Here is a 21,381-nt window from a genome sequence, read left to right on the forward strand (position 1 = left end):
CCATCAGTGTCTGCTCTGAGCAAAAAGGACTTCTGTGTTGAGTTTAAATTAGCAACGGAAGCAACAATACCACCACCAGCAGCAACAGTGTATCTTTGAATATTTAGTAGATGTCAAGTGCTATCTACATAGGTACTCATATTAGCTTATTTAATACTCCCAACAGTCCTTTCAGCTGGTAGCCATTTGGGGTGCCATAACAAACTGTTATAGGTTGGGTTGCTCATAAATGACAGAATTTATTTCTCACAGATCTAGAGCCTTGGAAGTCCAAGATCAAGGCCCTAGCAGATTTGCTATCTGGTGAGTGCCTGTTTCTTGGTTCATAGACAGTGGTGTCCTCACTCTAAGCTCACACGATGAAAGGGGTGAGGGAACTCTCTGGGGCCACATTTGTAAGGGCACTAATTCATTCACAGGTTATATCCTCATGACATAATCACCTCCCAAGGTCCCCACCTCCAAATAACATTACCCTGGGGTGAAGATTTCAACATATACATTTTGAGGGAACATAAGCATTCAGTCTGTAGCAGCTGGCTATCATTTTATCCCCATTCATGGAGGGGAAGCTGAGGCACAGAGGCATTATTGCCCAAGTTACATGGCTAATGAGTTGTTGAGCACAGGCCTGTGCGTTTGTCCACCCAGGCTGACTGCCTCTCAGGAAGTCAAGAATCTGAGTTTGGGAGGAAGTCCCCAACTCAGGGAGCTCAAACATCTGTCTTGTGAATTTCTGTTCTGCCTGCTTTCCTGGAAAAGTTATTGAATTGCAATAGTAGTAGCTTCTCTGCAGCTCCCTTTTGGGATGCTTATTCATGACCCACTGGCTACTCTTGGGGGGATGCAAGGGTTCTGTTTTCTGGAGGTGTTTGATCACTGAGTGAACAGGGACCCAATGATTCTGCCAGGGACATTTGAAGGGCCTCCTCTCACACCAAGTCTGTCTAACATTAAGACAGAAGTGTCCTAGGAAAGATGGAGTACTCTGCAGTATTCCATGTATCCCCCTAACCTCCTGGGGCTGCTTTGTTACTATCTCCCCATCCACTCTGAGTTCTGCTGGCTCCCACCACTTGTTTAGGAAGCTCTGAATTGGGGAAGGTAGCCATGGTGGCCAGTGTTTCAGAATCACTCCTGGGTTTGTAACTTTATTAAAGAAACCCACACAGAGTCAAACTTGCTGCACCAGTGGCCAACAATATGTGAGAGGATGATTTGTATCCCCAAATATTTGAACATTTAATAAAAGGCATGAACGGGTACAAAAAACTAGAAAGAATGAGTAAGAATGAGTAAGAACTAGTATTTGATAGCACAACAAGATGACTATAGTCAACAATAATTTGACTGTACATTTAAAAATAACTAAAAGAGTATAATTGGATCACTTGTAACATAAAGGATAAATGCATCAGGTGATGGATACCCCATTTACCCTGCTGTGGTTATTACGTATTACATGCCTGTAACAAAATATCTCATGTACCTCATAAATATGTACCTACTATGGGCCCAAATCTTTTTATTTTTATTTTTTGATGGAGTCTTCACTCTGTCACCCAGGCTAGAGTGCAGTGGCACGATCTTGGCTCACTGCAAGCTCTGCCTCCCGGGTTCACGCCATTCTCCTGCCTCAGCCTCCCACGTAGCTGGGACTGCAGGCACCTGCCATCATGTCCGGCTAGTTTTTTTTTTTGTATTTTTAGTAGAGATGGGGTTTCGCTGTGTTAACCAGGATGGTCTCGATCTCCTGACCTTGTGATCCATCCGCTTCGGCCTCCCAAAGTGCTAGGATTACAGGCATGAGCCGTGCCCAACCTATGTGCCCAAATTTTCTTAAAAAATAAAAAAGTATGAAACAAATTTCCTTTGTCTTAGCTGATCTCTTGGTGTGTTAAGGTCACTTTGGAGATGCCCTTTCCTACCCCATCCTATCTAGTGTCAAAGTGCTGTGATATATGCGGACCCCAGAGTAAACTTGGTGTTGTGCAGTACACACCAGTAGGCAGCACTGCAGAGGGTCTTGGCATGTCTTTTGCACCAGGATGGGTCCTAGAGGGTGGATGTTCCAGATAAAGCTGAGTGGTGTTCTTCCTGTCTCTACCTTCGTTGAGTCCCCGGTTCCACAGCAACAACCAGATCCACGATTTTTGTGCCATAAAAGGGGGCACCGCTGAGATGCACAAGTGCCTGGTGGCCAAGAGAGTGGGCTCCAGCATTAGCCCTGCCCCCAGCCTCCCTTACTCGGCCCTCTGCTTAGGAGCTGTGTGATCCAGGCCAATTACTTCAGCTGTCTGAACCTACTTCAGCTGTCTGAACCCCAGTTTCCTTTTCTGCAAAGAGTAATAAGGGTACATCCCTCATTAGGTTGGTGGGGGCATTAAATGAGATGATATCTGCAAAGCCCAGAGCACAACACAGCATACAGTAAGCCCTTGATAGATGCCAGTAGTTATTTCTCTTTTTACTTGATCTGATTTATGAAACGAATGGTCTTTTTCATCCTGACTTGAGATGCTGAGTTTTCTTTCAGTGTTTTTGTTGATTCATTCATTTATTCACCAAACTTTGAGTGTTGACACTCAACACTGAAATGAATGAGATATTCTAACATAGACACACTCTTCATTATGTGTGGCCTCTAACATTTTCATTATGCTCTACGTAAATCTGCATTTTTGTGCTTTCATTTACACCCTGTCTGCTTCCAAAAAGGATCTGAGATGGCTACTTTAAATGGAGATCTTTGGGATGGTAAATTCTAGAATTTTGCCTGCCTCTTTCTTCTCTGTGCTCTTGGAAAGCCAAGGAGCAGATGGGAGGCCACCCTTGTTATGGGGAGCTCCAGCTCCCACCCCAGGCTGCAGATAAGTCTAGGAGGTAGGTCTACAGTTCCAAGGTGGGGTACTTTTAAAAAAAAAAGTAAATATATTGCCATATTTCTCTTGAAAAAAATTATCACAAGAAACCAACAAGAAGATATCAAGGCTTTTTCTTAGATCTGCCAGAAGTCTGTAATTTACTCTACCCCTTGGACTTTAGTGTTCACTTGATGCTTTCAGATGTGGAAGGAAACCTCAGTCCTTTTCCCTTACCTCCTTCTCCAGCTGTCTCCCCTCAGTGTGTTTGTCAAGACCTGAGTCCCAGGCCAGGGCAGCAGCCTCTGACCCTTCACTCCGTGAATCACAAGCTGGGGACCAATGTCACTCCAAGGTGGGACCCTGCCCCCGTGCCTCTGCTTTTCCCAGCCGGGCATGGGCTCCAACTATTTCATTCTCTAACTTAGCATTATGTGGTATGGATTGTGCCCCTCTCCCTCCATTTATTTACTCTAACCTAGGCTCTCCAGGATAAAAATTATTATTGCTAGCCTTTTATGAATACTTCCTATATGCCAGAAGCACTGTGTTCATAGTCCCCTTTATGCAGAGGGGGCTACCACTGCTGAAGCACTGAGAAGCCAAGTCACTTGTCCAAGGTTACCCAGCAAGTAAGTAAATTACAGAGTTGTGCTTTGAACCAAGCTGGGACTGATTTAATGATAAACTGACTGTTCTCAGGGTTAGCCATGCTGCCCTCCCTACCTCTACCTCCATCAAGGCCCTGTCCAAGGTATCAGGTTTCTAAGGAAAAAAGAGAAGGGCCCTGAAAGGAAAAGGCCTTCTTTAGAGAGCATTTGTATCTGCTCTTGGCCTTGCAGATAAAATACCATAATCTACTCTTGCAAGTCAGGCCATCCTGGGGTGCATGGTCCCCCAAACACTTTTATCTGCCTTTTCCTTTTGTGCCTCATCACTGTCCTGGGAGGGGGATCATGCGTTTGGTATTATCCTTGTTTTAGAGAAAAGGAAAGGAAGGGTCAGAGTGGCCAGGGGACTTGTCCAAGGGTCACATAGCTGTAGCTGGCACACTCCTGGGTGTGACTTCAGGTACACTCTTCAGGGCTTATTCTACCACTCCACCATGCCTGTCCCATCTCAGGGCCCCCAGTAAAAGTCTGTGGTCCTGGTTGGTGGTGAGATTCCTTTGAGGGAGGGAAAGGAGACCAGGTAGCTAGAGGAGCCATAGCAGTATTTGTCAGCTGCATAGTTGGATAATTGGTTTGGACTTAGCAGGAATTAGTGGGCGATGCAGTTACCACGGTCCAGATTCCTTCAGAAGTGGCATGCCTTAGCTTGATGATGTATCTGTTTTCTATCACCACAATATTGCTGCATAACAAACCACCCCAAAACTTAGTGGTTTAAATCAACCACCACTTGTAGCTTATTCTGTGGTTGGCAACTTAGGTTGGGTTCAGCTGGGTGGTTCTTCTGTTCTCTGCAGGACTCACTCATGCATCTTTGGTCAACTTCTGGGTTGGCTGACTGGCTGACAAAGGATGGCTTCAGCTGGAAGGACTTATTTGTGCTCCATGTGTCTTTCATCCTCTTGCAGCTAGCCTGGGCTTGTACACATGGTGGTTGGGTAGAGTACCAATAGAACAATCAGAAGCTTGCATGATTTCTTGAAGCCTAAGCTCAGAAGTTGAACCATGCCCCTTCTGCCACATTCTGTTGGCCAATGTAAGCCACAGGGCCAGCCTACATCAAGAGGAGGCAGAAACACATTTCATATCTTGACAAGAGAAGCTGCAAAGTCACACTGAAAAGAGCAGGGATACAGGAAGGGTGGGGAATTGTGGCCACTTTTGTAATATATTACTGGCGGTGAAAGCATCCTGGCCATCCCTGAATTACTGTGACAGTCTGAATAAATTCCTGCCCAGCACACCAGAAAAGGGACCAAGGTTCTATTAACCTAAATAGCAAACACAGAGAGAGGCTCTCTAAAGGAAAATGTTTACTCAGGAATAGGGCATTGCAGTGGGAATACATGTGTCACAGTAATCTGCGTGCATATTCAGGGAGGTAAAGGAAAACAAAGGCTTTTAAAGGAAAAATGAGGATTACTTAATTGTTTTGAGATAATTATCCTTGGATACAATGATCAGTAACAAGGGTGGCACCAGTTTAAGGTTGGACAGAGAGTTGCTAGGTAGATTTCCTCACAGAAGGTTTGTGTGTGTGTGTGTGTGTGTGTATGGTTGTGATGGCCTTTGTGCAAGATTGTGTTTTTGCAGATTTTTTTTTGTGCTAGTTCTTGTTATCAGTTATTTATGCATGAAAACCTTTCCTTCATGGCTTCCCACGGCTCTATTTATCAGGGGCTTTTTTTTGAACACAAGTGACTCCATTTTGATTCTGACAACGTTTGCAATTCTAAGGATCTGTGAGCTCTTGGGTGCTGCCAGGAGTTGGAGCTGGGATGAGTTTGGTGTCAAGGTGTTTGGTCTACTACTGCCCAGCAGTCTAACATTTCTTTGAACACCTACTTTGTAGCAGGCACTTTGCTGAGTGCTTTATAAACAGTCTTTTGCTTAAACCTTACAAGAAACCTTCTTAGGTACACTTTTATTCCTCCTGTTTTACAGAAGAGGAAAACTGAGGCTCAGAGTGGTTAAGACACTTGTCTAAGAGACACAGCTTGTCAGCAGTAGAGGCAGGATTTAAACCGTGTTACTGCCTGTGCTTCTTACACTTTATCACCACACATAACTTTCCCACAAAGCTTAGTAGCCAGGTAGAACTACTGGCTTAAAACCATAGAAAGCAGTCAGTATCCACTGCTTAAACACTAGGAGCCTCAGTTTCCCCAAATATAAGAAGAGCTTATGAGGCCTTTCAGGTCCCATGGCTCCATTGGGCAAGCATTGGTCCCTAGTGAGTCCCCTCCTTCTGGAAATGAAGAGTTTGGTGTGGTCAGAGGTGGCTCTCCCGACACCAGCTCTTCCTTTACTCAAGCCTGGGCTGCTTTCTGCCCAGTAAGGGATGTGGACAATTCCTGGGGTTTCCCCGTGGTGGACACACAGTGAAGACTTTGACTCATGTAACCAAAACGTAGGCCCCTGGGGAAGCTTTGGCTTTGGGATCAAATGCCCGAAAGCAAACCTAATGGGTTTAAAGTTTTTAATCCCCAGTTGCTGTCCTCGATCTGGCTATAATTTCGCCTGTGGAATCGCTGCTGTGGCATTTGTGGGGAGGGAGGGAATCTTTGAGACACTGTCAGTTCTCAGTCCTGCCCAAGGAGGCAGCTGCGGTTCAGTCCTTCTCTGTCACCCGCTCTCCAGAGAATTTACCTGCAGATTACCCTCAAAACGTGAGACAGGTTCAGAGCGAGGTGGGCAACTGGAATGGAGCCTTCACAGACAGCTTGACCACACACAGGGAGCTCAGAAAGCGGCTTTGTTGGAAAAATGCAGGGCACTTAAACTGCCACACCAGGAGGGAGTTTGGAGAGGCTGGAAAGACCATGCCATTGGACACAGACACTCTGGGTTCAAATCCCAGCTCTGCCACTTACTGGCGGTGTGACCCAGCATCTCCAAGTGGAAAACACATGAGAGGCTGCCTGACAGGTTGGCCATGAGCAAGAAAGCACCCTTGTGAACATAACCAGTGTTGGTGGATGAACCGATGCACCCACACTTCCAAAGCACTGCTTATTAAGAGAGGCAAACTTCTGGTTAACACCATGACAGCAGTGTCAGTGCTTTGGAAAAGCAAGGTGATTGAAATTCACCTTTTGAGTCACCTGAGCCTGATGGGGAGGAGAAATTCTTCTTTTCACTTCCAAACCGCAGCATGCCCTTTGACATGACGGAGCTTTCACATCACAGTTCTCACTTCAGAGCTGCCCTCAAAGGCTCACTGGGGCTTTCTCAGGTGGGGATTACATATGTGAGCAGCTGGCACCAGAGGGGGCACTGGGTACCTGTTGGTTCCCTTTTCCTCCTTTCAGGCTGATGTGGGGTGGGTAGAATAGGGCATGGGTGATGTATTTGACTACTGGGGTGCATGCTACAGCTTGGCATTTAACATGAATAACCATCTTAACCTCCTCTGGCCACCTGCTTCCCTATCTGTAAAATGGGGATAATATTAGTACCTCCCGTAGGGTTGCTGTGAAGACTAAATTTGATCCTGCCCATAATGAGCTTTACCCAGCACCTGCACACTGTATGTGCCTGCTACATGCTGGTTGCCCTAATTAGAAATTTAGAGTCTTGCATTGATGAAAGGACTTTAAAAGGCACATGAGGCCGGGCACAGTGGCTCAGGCCTGTAATCCCAGCACTTTGGGAGGCTGAGGCAGGTGGATCACCTGAGGTCAGGAGTTCAAGACCAGCCTGACCAATAGAGTGAAACCCTGTCTTTACTGAAAATACAAAAATTAGCTGGACCTTTTGGCGTGTGCCTGTAGTACCCAGCTACTAGGGAGGCTGAGACGGGAGAATCACTTGAACCCTGGAGGTGGAGGTTGCAGTGAGCGGAGACTGCCCCACTGTACTCCAGACTGGGTAAGAGAGTGAGACACCGTCTCAAAAGCAAAAAAAAAAAAAAAAAAAAAAAGGGCCTTTGAAGTTTGTGGCATCTTTAACTGGGGATGGGATAGAAGAAGAGCCTTGCTTCTGAAGGGCAATCTCTTCTACTGGCTCCAAATGAACCTAGTTATTTTTACTCAGTTTAGGTGGTTACATAGTACTTCTTAAACTGTTAATCACCTGAGAGCTTGTTAAAATGCGCTGATTTAATGGGCTGGGGCCTAAGATTCTGCATTTCCGACAAGTGCCAGGTGTTCTCCATACTGCTGGTCTGAGGACCACACTTGAAGTAGCAAGCAAAGCAGAGAAGTAGCTTGATGCTTTGTTGATGGCAGCCTGTTGGTGGGGACACTCAGGCCCTTTTATGTGGTAACTATAGTGGAAAGGAACATTGTCTTGTCAAGAGTACCAGGAGAGTTGGGGCGATGTTTGAAGTGCCTAGGATGTCTTTTTATAACTCTGCAGATGGCATCTTTTCAGTGGCTTGTTCTGAACTCTGGGCCACAGTAATCTCTTTATCCCTTGGGATCAGCCTGGTAAACAGCCAGCTGAATTAACTTCAGAAAAGACTCGCTCATGGGCTGGCCTGCGGTGCAGTCTTGCTGGACGGTGGCCTAGGTACAGAGCAGTGCTGGGCTGTGGAGGAAGCCACGATGTTCTGTACACACATAGATACAAGCACATTCCTGTGTGCCACCCATGAGTGTCATGCATGTGTGTGTGCATGCCCCCTTACCTCTAGCCTCATTTTCCATTGCACAGGATTTGGGAAAAACCTTTCGTCTGACCAGCTGATCAGAAGTTTTGAACGGAAAGGTTGTTATCAGGGTTTGAATCAGCCGTTGTTGTTAGAACCATTGAGTACCTTGGGCTTGGAAAGAAATAATAATTCAGCAGGTTCCTTTCCACTTTAGGTTCTGGTGTAAACTTTGTCCCTCTCAGTCTTGGCTGTAGACTGGAGGAAGCACTGCCTGTGAATTAAGCTCTCCAGGGTCCCCTCCTGCTTATATAGCCTATGAATCTGTGTCTGTGAATTTGGAGCAATGGCATTATCTGAAATTTCCAGGGTTCCAATGCCAGTTTGGGGGACCCAGTGGAGGGAGGACCTGTTGTTTCTTGCAGCCATTTCCCTTCCTTTGGACATGATGAATTCTCACTCTTGTTAATTTTTTTGTGATTTTTGTAAAATAAATTACAAGTGGCGATTAGTCACTGTGCTGATACAAATTTGGAGTTGGTGAGAATTTTTGGACACAGCTCCATGGCCCTGGGGTTTTTGAGCGGAAGAGGTATTTTATGCTCCCCAGGTCTTAGAACCTGACCTGTGCAAAGGCTGAGGATGTTTCAGCAGTTTAGACAGGGCAAACTGCTAATTCTTCTCACCTGTGAAAACAACTGGTCTTATAGAGTGCAATCCTTGACTTACCCCAGTTGCTCTAAAGCTCAGCCCCCAGAGCAAGGGGGAAAATTGATCCCTTAATGTGGCTTTCTTCTCACTGGAGTTTTGTTTTGTATGTCATTGTGCATTTGAGTTAGAGCAGACAGGCACCAGCCAAACTGCTCTTGTGTGGGTGAGGGAGGCGATGTGGTGTGTTTGGGAAAGTGCATGCTTCTATTTCCAAAGGGCTGTGGGTTCCAGCCCTACTTCTGCTTGGGAATTCTGCAGTTGTGCCCAGCAAACACCTGGGGAGGAGCATCCCAGGGCATTATTGAGGGGCCACAGGGCAGCCTGGGTACCTGCACCATTGGGAGCCTTGCTTCTCTCACTCCCCAGTGGGGCATCTTCCTCATGGAATCAGATACAGACCCTCCAAGACTGACCTGGAAGGAGACACTCCAGTGAGGGTGGGTCTCCCTGGCTCTTTGTACCCTCTCATTCTTCAGGTTCTAGGTGTTGAACTCAGAGCAGTGGGAATTAGGATGGGACCCACACACATCCCATGAACCTTGACACCATGTCCCTGAGCCAGGTTAGTGACGATGTCCCTTGTGATATCTGCCAGCCTTTGCTGGAGTCCCCTTTGAGGGCCTCAGACTTCTGTTGTATGATGTGGAGGCCTTGTTTGTCTGCCCCTTTGCCTAGCTGGAGTGTTGCAGCAGGAGCAGCAGCATTCTAAGACCAGGGTGCAGTGAGTGACTGAGATCCCAAGATGAAGGTGGCTTTCAGGGCAGAGGGAGGGGAGTCTGGGTCAGCTTTCCACATCCCCAGGGAAGCTGTGCAGGGTCATCCTAACTTCTGCTAAACACCTTTTCCACAAATACATAATATATAATGCACTCTATGCCAAGGCATATGGGAGATGATCTATTTCATGATACGAAACCCTTGCGAGGTGAATTCCCTCTCCTTTCTAGGCTGCTGGAGATACGGAACAACGCCCGTTCTCACTGAGCAGTGGCTTGGCATTTTCTACTTTTTGAACATCAATGTGGATTTTGTTTAAAGTCTCATCGTTCAAGACATTTTCCAAATGGCTTGTAGCTCAGCACAAATCGTGCCTGATTAGTATTGTTTGGTATTCTTTGCTATAGATCTTCTGTTGACTACTTTCCAGAAACAATGCACAAAACTGTAGGTCAGAATTATTTTTGTAACATCTGGAGGGGATCTTACTGCCATTTCCCCCATGTTCTGCACTCACACAGGCCCAAACCTGCCTCTTCTGTCTTCTGGGTAGGTCTTGCCCCTGTTCTCCTGTAGCCGGGGGATGCTCCTGCTGGGGATGGCCCAACCTCGGCAGCTTTTCAGTTCAAGATGGAGGATACAGCGGTTTATTCTTGCTCCTGTTTTGCAGTGGGAGAGAGGATAGTTTATAATTCCACACTGCTGCTATTTTTTTTCCTGTTTGCCCCTAAATGTCCATGCTGTGTGTGTGGTGGGGAATAGGAGGAGGGGGAGACAGAAGAGAAATAGCATCTCTAAATTTTCTATTTGTTATTGAAATGTAACACATCCAGGAAAGTGTCCATATCATATACAGTTATCACAAATTTGTATAATGTCACTGAGGTTGAATGACAACATTATCAGCACCCCCAGCAATCCCCCTCCCTAATTACAACCTCGCTTTCTCCTCTCCAGAGGTAGCCATTATCCTACCTTCTAACACTATAGTTAAATTTCATCTGCTTTTGAACTTTAGATAAATGGAATCAGATTGTGAGTATGCTATTGTATCTGGCATCTTTTGTTCAGTATTGTATTTGTGAAATTCATGTCTGTGGTTGCAGTTGAATGCTGTTCATTTGTTTTCATTGCTGCATATAATTCTTTTTTTTTTTTTTGAGACAGAGTCTCACTCTGTTGCCCAGGCTGGAGTTCAGTGGCATGATCTCAGCTCACTGCAATCTCTGCCTCCTGGGTTCAAGCGATTCTCCTGCCTTAGCCTCTCTAGTAGCTGGTATTACAGGCACCTGCACCACATTCAGCTAATTTTTTGTATTTTAGTACAGACAGGGTTTCACCATGTTGCCCAGACTGGTCTTGAACTCCTAAACTCAGGCAATCTGCCCACCTCGACCTCCCAGTGCTGCATAGAATTCTGTTGTATTGCTGTACCATGGTTTACCTACCTATCCACTCTAGCACTGATGGGCCTTTGGGTTTCTTCTTGTTTTGTTTTGTTTTGTTTGATATTGTGTATGCAGCTTTGAACATTTTGCATGTCTCCTGGTAGAAATGTATGCATCTCTATTAGGTATAGTCCTAGAAATGGAATTACTGGGTCAAAGGGTAGGTGCATGTTCAGCTTTATTAGGAACTGTTGAATAGTTTTCCCAGTGGCTTTAACGGCTTATACTCCCACCAGCAGTGTATGAATGTTCTAGTTACTCTATATCCTTGTCAGCACTTGGCATTTTCAGTCTCTTTGGTTTGAGCCTTCTGGTTGATATGAACTTGAATTTCTCCGATAACTAACATAGTTGAGCACCTTTTCATGCATTTATTGGCCATTTGGCTTCTTTTGTGGAGTATCTATGCTTGTCTTTGGCCTATTCTATTGACTTGTCTGTATTTTTCTTATTAATCAATGAGGAGTTTTTAAAATAGATTTTGGATAGGAACCTTTTGTTGGTTGTACGTGTTCCCACCCATCCATCACAGTCTCCTGGGTAGCTGGGACTAAAAGCATGCACTGCCATGCCTGGCCAGTTTTCTTTTTGTATTTTTTGTGAAGATGGGATTTGCCATGTCACCCAGGCTGGTCTGGAATTCCTGGGCTCAAGCTATCCACCCACCTCAATCTCTCAAAATGCTGGGATTACAGGCATGAGTCACCACACTCAGCCTCCTTAAGCTTTAATGTGCCTGGGGAAGATCTAACAGGTTTCACTTTAGGACCTCTCCCCCAAGCCTACACAGAAAAGTATAATAATATGATTTTCAAAGTGAGCGCTCAGAGAGCCCACCCGTGGTTGGGTGAATACTTAGCCATCTGCCTCCTATTTTCTTATCCTAGGTTGTCACAGAATGCCTTTTTCTCTTGCTGCAGGGTCCTTGTGGGTGCACCAAAGGCAGATTCCAAATACAGCCCTTCAGTGAAGTCTCCTGGGGCTGTGTTTAAGTGCCGTGTTCACACCAACCCTGACCGGAGATGCACCGAACTGGACATGGCTCGAGGTGGGTGACCATTACTGCTGTGATAGAAATAGGTTCTGTACCCTTACACCTTGCTCATCTTCTTCCCAGGATGGCCTGATCATTCACCCAGCCATCCATCCTTCTCTTCTTCCCTCCCTCCCTCTCTCCAACAAACATGTATTGAGTACGTAATAGTTATTAAGCACTGGGATACACCAATGAACAAAACAAACAAGGGTCCTGCCATCCCAAGCCCCATACATTAGTGGGTGAAAGAGATATTAAGACAAGTAGTTGAGAGAGAAAAGACCAGAGGGAAGGTGAGTATTTGATTTAATCTAGATTGGAGGTTCAAGAAAGGTCTGGGACCTTTTGACATGATTGGAAGGATGCATAGTCGTTAGCTGGGCAGGTGCAGGAAGCACAACCTCCAAACAGAGGTGCCGTTTGGAAGCACAGAGTGAGGTTGTGCAGCTGGAGAGGGAGCCAGGAGAGTGGAGCACAGGAGGGCAGCAAGGCAGGCTGGGGCCAGGCCATGTGGGAAGGTGCTGGAATTTTATTCTGTGTTTGAGTGGTGAGGTCACTGAAATCAATTTTAGGTGTTACATTTTAACTAGGGAAAGATATGATCAGATGGATGTTTTTAAAAGCTCACTTTGGGCTGGGTGTGGTGGCTCACACCTATAATCCCATCACTTTGGGAGGCTGAGGTGGGCAGATTGTTTGAGCCCAGAAGTTCAAGACAAGCCTGGGCAACATGGCAAAAGTCCATCCCTACTAAAAATATAAATATTAGCTGAATGTGGTGATGCATGCCTGTAGACCCAGCTACTCAGGAGGCTGAGGTAGGAGGATCACTTGAGCCCAGGAGGTCGAGGGTGCAGTTAGCTGAGATTGTGCCACTGCACTCCAGCTTGGGTGACAGAGCTGAGACTCTGTCTCCAAAAAGATAAAAAAATAAAAAATAAAAGCTCACTTTGATCTAGCAGAAAATACAAGATCTTTGGAATCAGATGGTTCTGAGTGGGTTCAAAGCCTAGCTGGGACTGATTGGGATTGTCCTATAGCTTCTTGGGCCTCAGTTCTCCCACCTTCAAAATCAGGACTGAGATACTTACCTCACGAGGATGGTCTTGAGAAGTTTCAGTGAAATAATACAGGTGAGTACACAGAACTGTGCTTGGCACATCAGTACACAGGAGCTATTTTGTTATAATCATCACTGCAAACATTTCTTTCTCTGAAGTCTTTTTGCATCAAGATTTTCTAATTTTTTTTTGTTAGTTTTTTTGCTTTTTGTGTTTGTTTGTTTTGGAGACAGAGTCTTGCTCTGTCGCCCAGGCTAGAATGCAATGGCTCAAAGTTGGCTCACTGCAACCTCTGCCTCCCAGGTTCAAGCGATTCTCCTGCCTCAGCCTCCCAAGTAGCTGGGATTACAGGTGTATGTTACCACCCTCGGCTAATTTTTGTGTTTTTAGTAGAGATGGGGTTTTGCCATGTTGGCCAGGCTGGTCTTGAACTTCTGGCCTAAACCCCACCTCAGCCTCCCAAAGTGCTGGGATTATAGGCGTGAGCCACCGTGCCCGCCAAGATCTTCTAATTATTTTTTAAATAAAGAGTTATTGTGATTTTCTTTAGCAGAAGAAGAGGCTTGTGAACTGTTTGTTACTGGTGCATAACAAATTAAGGAGCTTGCTTCATAATATAAATCAAAGCCCTGCCTCTTTCCTTGAGAAAGCCTTGCCATGTGGTTGAGCGCAGTGGCTCATGCCTATAACCCCAGCACTTTGGGTGGTTGGGGTGGGCAGATCACTTGAGGTTAGGAGTTTGAGACCAGCCTGGGCAACATGGTGAAAACCCGTCTCTACTAAAAATATGAACATTAGTGGGATGTGGTGGCACACACCTGTAATCCCAGGTACTTGGGAGGGTGAGGCAGGACAGTCGCTTGAACTTGGGAGGCAGAGGTTGCAGTGAGCTGAGATTGTGCCGCTGAACTCCAGCCTGGACGACAGAAAGAGACTGTCTCAAAAAAAAAAAAAAAGAAAAAAAAAGAAAAAGAGAAAGAAAGCCTTGCTATGTGAAAAAACAGTTGTCTGGATCAAACTATAGTACATAGTGATGGAGTTGATTTACATTTCGTGTAAAGTTCCTTATTTCCTCATGGGTAATAAACATGGGGCTGTGGATCACCCTTTGAAAAGCAGCCAGCAGAACATCACTCCTCAACCCAAGTCTGGCTCTTCTCCTTTTTCTCCAGGGAAGAATCGGGGCACGTCCTGTGGAAAGACCTGCCGGGAAGACCGCGATGATGAGTGGATGGGGGTGAGCCTGGCCCGGCAGCCGAAAGCTGATGGCCGCGTGTTGGTAAGTCCCTCCTGGGGGTGCTGTGGGAAGGGGGGTGGCACTCTGAGAATGAGTGATCTGTTAGGAAGGTTGGAGGGCATGGTGACAAGTGCATGGCTTTGAGGTTGCTTATTCTGGACTACTGCTTAGACAAATGGCTTATCTTCTTATTTTCTTTATCTGTCAAATGTGAATAATGTCTGTCCCAAAGTGTGGCTATTGAAAAATAAAACATATGTGAAAAGTGCTTTGTACATCTTGTTCATTACATAGGTATTTGTGTGTGTGTGTGTGTGTGTGTCTTAAATTAAGGTATAATTTACAGTACAAAAATCTTAAAATCACAGTCTTGATTTTTCACAATTGTACACACCTGTATAACCCTATGCCCACCGAAATATAGAATATTTCCATCATCCCAAAAGTCTCCTGTGTCTCTTTCCAGCCAACTCCTCCCACCCGAGACAGCCACTGCTGTGATTTGTATTATACATTACTTTTACTTTCTCTAGAATTTCATATAAATGGAATGCTACAGTGTATGCTCTTTTATATAAGGCTTCTTTCACTCAAAATAATATTTTCTGAAATTAATCCCTGTTGTATGTATCAGTAGTTCATTCCCGTTTATCTCTACATAATATTACATTTTATGAAATAAATGTTATTTTTAACTAGTCATTTATTGGACCTCCAAAGTGCCTATGATATATTCTGATCCGTGGGTGCTTTGAGGGAGATAAAAAGAGAAGTCTTTGCCTTTGAGACTCCTGAGATCCTGGAGTTATGCTGTGCAGTAAGGTAGCCACCAGCCCTGTGTACTTATTTAAACTCAAATTTATCAAAATTAAACTAGAAATTCAGTTTTTTAGTCATATTAGCTGCATTTAAATGGCTCAATAATCACAAATGGTTACTGGCTACTCTATTGGAAAGCACAGAGAGAGAATATTTTCATCATCACAGCAAGTTTTATCAGACTCAACACAAAAGGAATTTCTAACTGCTGCAGAGATATTGTTTTTTATCAATTTTTCCTTTAAACTTTTCTATGAGGTATAATACTGAAGCACTTAACACACCCAGCTGTGAGTGTACAGCCTGGTGGGTTTTTTTTTTCACCCATGTACACTTATGCGTCCCCATTGCCAGTACCCCAGAAAGACCCCTGCACCCTTTCCCAGTCAGTTCCTCTGCCCTGGTGAGTGAGCCACTGTTCTGACTTCATAGGCTTTCTCTTTTCCTTGACTTCTATCAGAAACTGTATGAAGATTTTTATTATAAGAGCGTAAGCTCAAGAAGGGAAAGTAATACTAGCTATCGCTTATGGAGGGCTTCCTTTGGGTCACATGCTGCAAAGCTGAGGGTTTCGTGTGTATTTTATCCCAGGGGAAACAGGTTTTCCTTAAGGAACTAGGCAAAGTGTTTTTGTCGCCTCTCTAAGGAGCCCACTTTTGTGTTAAACTTCTTCATGGCATAAGCTGTTAATCCGAATTCCATCCTCAGCACAATTAAGCATCTCCCCCTTGTTGGGCCCCTCAGGAGAGGAGGAAGCAGCTGGATGCTGTCGCCAGCATCATGGGAGCCTCCCTCCTGGAAGCCATTGTAGGTCCTGCAGAGGCTCCCTGAGCCCGCTGTTTGCCTTGGTTTCCAGTCCTTTCATCACTGTGGTGGCCGGCCCTGGACCTTTTCCAAATTTCCACATTCCTCCAGGCATGGTGGCCTGACCCTGACTGGACAAATGGGCCCCAGAGGGGCTGAACCCTTGTCTACCATTCTGGGGAAAGAAAAGGAAGAAGCTGACTCATCTATAAATCAAAGGGTAGCCCGAGGTCCTGAATCAGAACAAAGAGGAGGTGGTGGCCCCATGGCAGCACAACACAAAATACTCTTAAGGACATCGAGCCTAGAGTCAGAGTTTGCTCCTGTGAAAATATTTCCTCTCTGCAAGGAAGGATAACCTCTCTGTGGCTGAGGGCTTGTTTCCAGAGGGGCAAGACAGAATTCTGTATTCCCACAGATCAGTATCACGAAGGAGTCATTTCTGGGGACAGTGAACAGCAATGAGGACCACAGGGAAGATTTAGCAAAGGGAGCCAAGAAGGCATCGCTGGAGCATTTGTGGATAATAGTGCCATGGATAGTCCTGTCTAATTAATTGCATGCAGGGCTATTTTTTAAATGTTTTATGAAATAATTACATCATCCACTCAGTAAGCCACTGCATATGGGTGCTAGGCAAAGAGGAGCATCTGACACCATCTGCTTTCCTGTGCCTTTTGTTTGCTTTTCTAATTGTGATCAAACACATAACATAAAACTTACCACCTTAACCATTTTGAGTGTACAGTAGTGGCAACTGTAGGGCACATTGTTGTGCAACAAACCATTAAACTTTATCTTGCAAATCATACATTCATTGAACAACAACTCTCCTTTTTCTCCTTCCCCTGGTTCCTGGCAACAACTATTGTATTTCTGTTAAGAGTTTGACTACTTTAGATCTCATATAAGTGGAGTCATGTGGTGTTCGTTCTTTTGTGACGAGCTTATTTCATTTAGCATAGTGTCCTCAAGGTTCATCCATGTTGTAACGTGTGACTGGATCTCCTTCCTTTTTAAAGGTAGAATAATATTTCATTGTGTGAATTTACCATGTTTTTTAATTCATCTGTTGATGGACATTTAGGTTGGTTCTGTCTCCAGGCTGCCGTGATGAATGATGCTATAAATGTGTACCAATATCTCTTTGAGATCTTGTTTTCAATTCTTTTGGGTATACACCCAGAAGTGGGGTTACTGGATCATATGTTACTTCTATTTTTAATTTTTGAGAAGCCTCCATACTATTTTCCCAAGTGACTGCAGCATTTTAAATTCTCACCAGCAGTGCACAAGGGTTTCAATGACTCCACATCCTTGCCAACATTTATTGTTTTCTGTATTTTTTTTTTAATAGTGGCCCTTCTAATGGGTGTGAGATAATATTTTATTGTGATTTTGGTTTGCATTTCCCTGGTGATTAGTAACACTGAGCAGTGTTTCATCTGCTCGTTGGTCATTTTATATATTTTTTTGAGAAATGTTTAGGTCTTTTGCCCAATTTTAAATTGGATTGTTTCGTTTTTATTGTTGTTGAGTTATCCTCATGGCTTTTTGCACATGGGCAGTCTTGCTAGGAAAGGCTTGTCCTAAGTCCCCTCTGCCCCAGTCCCACTCTGTCCTCGGCACTCCTCTTTTTTCCCCTGTATATAGGCTCTGCCTCCTCCATGAAGCCTGTTAAGGGTTTTCTGGAACAAGCTGAGCATCTTTTGTGTCATTAGGAACTCAACATCATCTCATTACTTATATTGTGTGTATAATTTATTTTGTGGCCATGTGTCCCCTTTTATGGAAGCCACTTGGGGATAGAGACCAGATCTTCTACCCAGTTTCATTCTCAGCATCTGGAGGACATCTCTCTAAGGAATGGCATCTGAAAGTGTGTTTGAATAACACAGGGACAGAAGGTCAATGTTAAAACAATTAGAAACCAAATTAGTTGCCTTCTTTTCTTGGTGGCTGATTCTAAGTGGCTGATGGAAACACCAGGAAAAATTCTATAAAATGTTCCTTGGGAATGACAGGCAAAAACAAGATACAGCAAGTGGTTACCTAGTCCATATTTACATTTGGAGGCCTCAAAGCCATTTGCTTTTTCTTGAATGTTTCAGTCCTACCTGTCAGAGCTTTCTGGGAGGCAAGTATTTACTTTTAAATTAAAAATAGGAGGGATGTATGTTGTTCAGATGCATTTTGAGAACTTGAGAGGTGCCTGGGGGTATAGGCAAGAGACCAGTATCCCCAAGGAGCACAATATTGGATTCCAAGGTTGGATTTAAAGAGGGAGAGGTGGACTGGCTTTTTTGAAAGTGGTGTCTGGCGCTGATAGAAAAGCTAAGAACAAATGGAGAATTGAAAGCTGCAGTGGGGCGTGAAATGTCTCAGTGACCAATGGCATTATGTGGACCATGGACCCAGCAACCAGCTCTGGCAAGAACCAGATTGTCAGCCTGGCCTGGCAGGTTGACCTTAGCTTAGTGTCTGCCCATCTCAGCTCCATGGACACTATTGCATCTCCCAGGTTTTCCCCAGAAACAAATGATACTGCATGTAAAGATAGCATCAGGATTAGAGGCAAGCCCCTTCCCTTCTCACTCTCTCAGCCTGAGCTCCCCGTGTGCAGATGACATTTTAAAAAATGAGCGGGGAGGGGAATCACTTCTTGAAATAACCACTGAACAAACTCTGTATAGGCATTGACTGCTGCTCTGAGACTTTGGAGGGCAATCAAAATGTTCAACTCTAATGTCGCCCCTTTTCATCAGACTTGCCAAGGCTCAGACAACGAATAATTTAAGCTTCTAGATTCTGTGCAGGAGCAGTATTCTCTGGTTCTCTTTGTCATTTCCTTTCTAAATATCAGGGCTGTCCTTATCTGTTCGGTGCTTCCCATCTCTCCATTTTTTTTTCAAAGTCACAGGGTACATTTTTGCATTTACTTCTGTTGCTCTGTTTCCTGATTTTTTTTTAAAAGTGAACTTTTTATTGAGCTGTAATACACATGCAGAAAAAGGTATAAATCATCAATGTATACCTCAATTAATTTTCATTAGGTGAACATCCTCAGAATAACATTTTCACACTCCAGCAGCTCCTTCTCAATGCCCCTCCTGGCCATTTCTTCCTTCTCAGTTGGGGAGCTTCTTGGGGGAGTCTCATGGCATCGCAGCCTCGCTGTGATCTTGCTCCCCACCTCACACCTTTCTCAGCAGCCAGGCCCAGTTGTGGCCGTGCACTGTGGACCTGGATGCGTGACAAAGGCTTTGGCCATCTCTATGGCAGGTGGGAATGTAGGAGTGTTGGCAGGATGTACCTTTGTGGCCGAAACACCCAGAAAGTGCCAGTACCCACCTCTAGGAGGGATGTGTTTTTTCCATACAACAAAAAAGGCCTTTGAAAAAAAGTGTTTATTTTCTTTCTCTTTTCCTGTTTTGGGAGGAAAACAATCCTTATAACTAGAAATGTGTCCGATTCTAAGATTTGGAGTGGGACAAGGTCATCCTCCCCCTTTCTTATGATTAATTGAAATCTGAGTTTGAGCAAGTCTTGCTGTTTTCAGAGAATGCTCTCCTTCTTCTGTTCTTCTTCTCTGCTTGGTCCCCATTCCTCCCTCACAGCCGAACTCATTTGGAGAGATTGATGGAATTACTAATGCTTTGGAGACACTCCCTAGGAATTTTTTTAAAATGTAGTGGTCAGATTGACATGTGTGTATGTATAATGATAATCAAGGCTAAACACAGTCTTCTTTTTCTGTAATTTATATTCAGAGACACTTTGCATTGTTTTCTTACATGAATCCTTCCTTTGACAGTTTGATCTCTGACTTCCCAGAATGCTTTAATTTTAGTTTAGTATGAAATGCAATATTTGGATCTTCTAGGAATTCTCCAAGATCACCCCTTAAATAGTTTACAGCACTTAAAAAATGAGACAATACACCAGATATTAAATACAGCAAAGCCTTCCTATAAGTGTCAGTGTGCAGCTGGCTATCAGACAGCACTGTGATAAACATCCGCCTCTTTTCACAGCCCCTCCAACTCAGAAATACAATAAAACATGGTCAGCCCTTGAAGCCAAGGGCTTTGCTAAATCCAAAAACTTAGCAAAACCAAAACATTACTGATTTACCCACAAATTAGATAACAATAGGTGATTCAAGTTTGCGAGCCATAAGAATTAAGTCAGAATTTAAAAAATCAATTATTTAGCAGTATGGAGTAATTATTTACTTAGTGATACATTTTTTGTAGTTCTTTGCCTCATATCATTTCAGTCTATTTAGAAACCTGCTATTTCAGCACAAAACAGTATCCAGTAGGAATGAATGTGGTTTGCAGCGGAAAAAATAAAGATAGATTGTTTTCTATAGCTTAATGCCATATGACAAGAGGCAGAATGTGGGCAAGCTCAGGTTTCGAGAGTTGTTCTGAGTGTGTCCTCATTAGCCATTGGGCAGAAAGTGGCCTTGTTAAGGGCCTTGGTGGCAGTGGCTTGAAGGATGAAGAGCAGAGAGCTTAGAAGGCTGTGATCTTATCATAGAATGATGTCAGGGAGAACCAAGCCCCGAGAGCCCCCTCACTCACTCAGTGACCTGGGGCATTCCATTCGACCCCTGAGTAGTTATTTCAAGTGTCCTGGGACCTGTGGCAGTGGGGCTGTAAAGAGGATAAAGTCACCAGGCCTGCCCCAGGGGGTGGGTTTTGATGGCCTCTCAGGTAGGAATGAGAAGTTTTAAGATGGAAAATGCTTCATAGTGAAACAAGGAGGACTCAGCATTCATGGATTCCAGTGCTGTTTGCAGCACTTACTAGCTCTGCCACTTAGGCAAAGCACTCTCTGATACGCAGTGCTCTCGTACAGCAAATGGGAATTCTAAAGACACCTCTGCTCACCTTCCAGGGTTGCAGAAGAGGTCAGAGGTAGGCCATAACAACACTCAATGTTATCACTTGCGAAAACTGCATTTGAGGGAGGCAAACCAAGATGTTAAAAACTGATTATTTTCAAAAGCTATATATATATATATATATTATACTTTAAGTTCTAGGGTACATATGCACAACGTGCAGGTTTGTTACATATGTATACATGTGCCATGTTGGTGTGCTGCACCCATTAACTCGTCATTTACATTAGGTGTATCTTCTAATGCTATCCCTCCCCCCTCCCCTCTCCCCACAATAGGCCCCAATGTGTGGTGTTCCCCTTCCTGTGTCCAAGTGATCTCATTGTTCAATTCCCACCTATGAGTGAGAACATGCGGTGTTTGGTTTTCTGTTCTTGCGACAGTTTGCTGAGAATGATGGTTTCCAGCTGCATCCATGTCCCTACAAAGGACATGAACTCATCCTTTTTTATGGCTGCATAGTATTCCATGGTGTATATGTGCCACATTTTCTTAATCCAGTCTGTCATTGAT

At 44.5% G+C, this 21,381-nt stretch overlaps 1 protein-coding gene across 1 annotated transcript in view; it reads left to right on the forward strand.

Annotated features, from left to right (window-relative positions):
• ITGA9 (integrin subunit alpha 9) overlaps positions 1-21,381 on the forward strand; it is a 121,620-nt gene that overhangs the window by 22,518 nt on the left and 77,721 nt on the right. The window contains 2 exon segments of the mRNA XM_017865735.1: positions 11,920-12,047; positions 14,269-14,375. Of these exon segments, the coding sequence (XP_017721224.1) occupies positions 11,920-12,047; positions 14,269-14,375 (235 nt within the window).

This window comes from Rhinopithecus bieti, unplaced genomic scaffold (genome assembly GCF_001698545.2).
Source record: "Rhinopithecus bieti isolate Rb0 unplaced genomic scaffold, ASM169854v2 scaffold_2432, whole genome shotgun sequence".
Taxonomy (NCBI): Eukaryota; Metazoa; Chordata; class Mammalia; order Primates; family Cercopithecidae; genus Rhinopithecus; species Rhinopithecus bieti.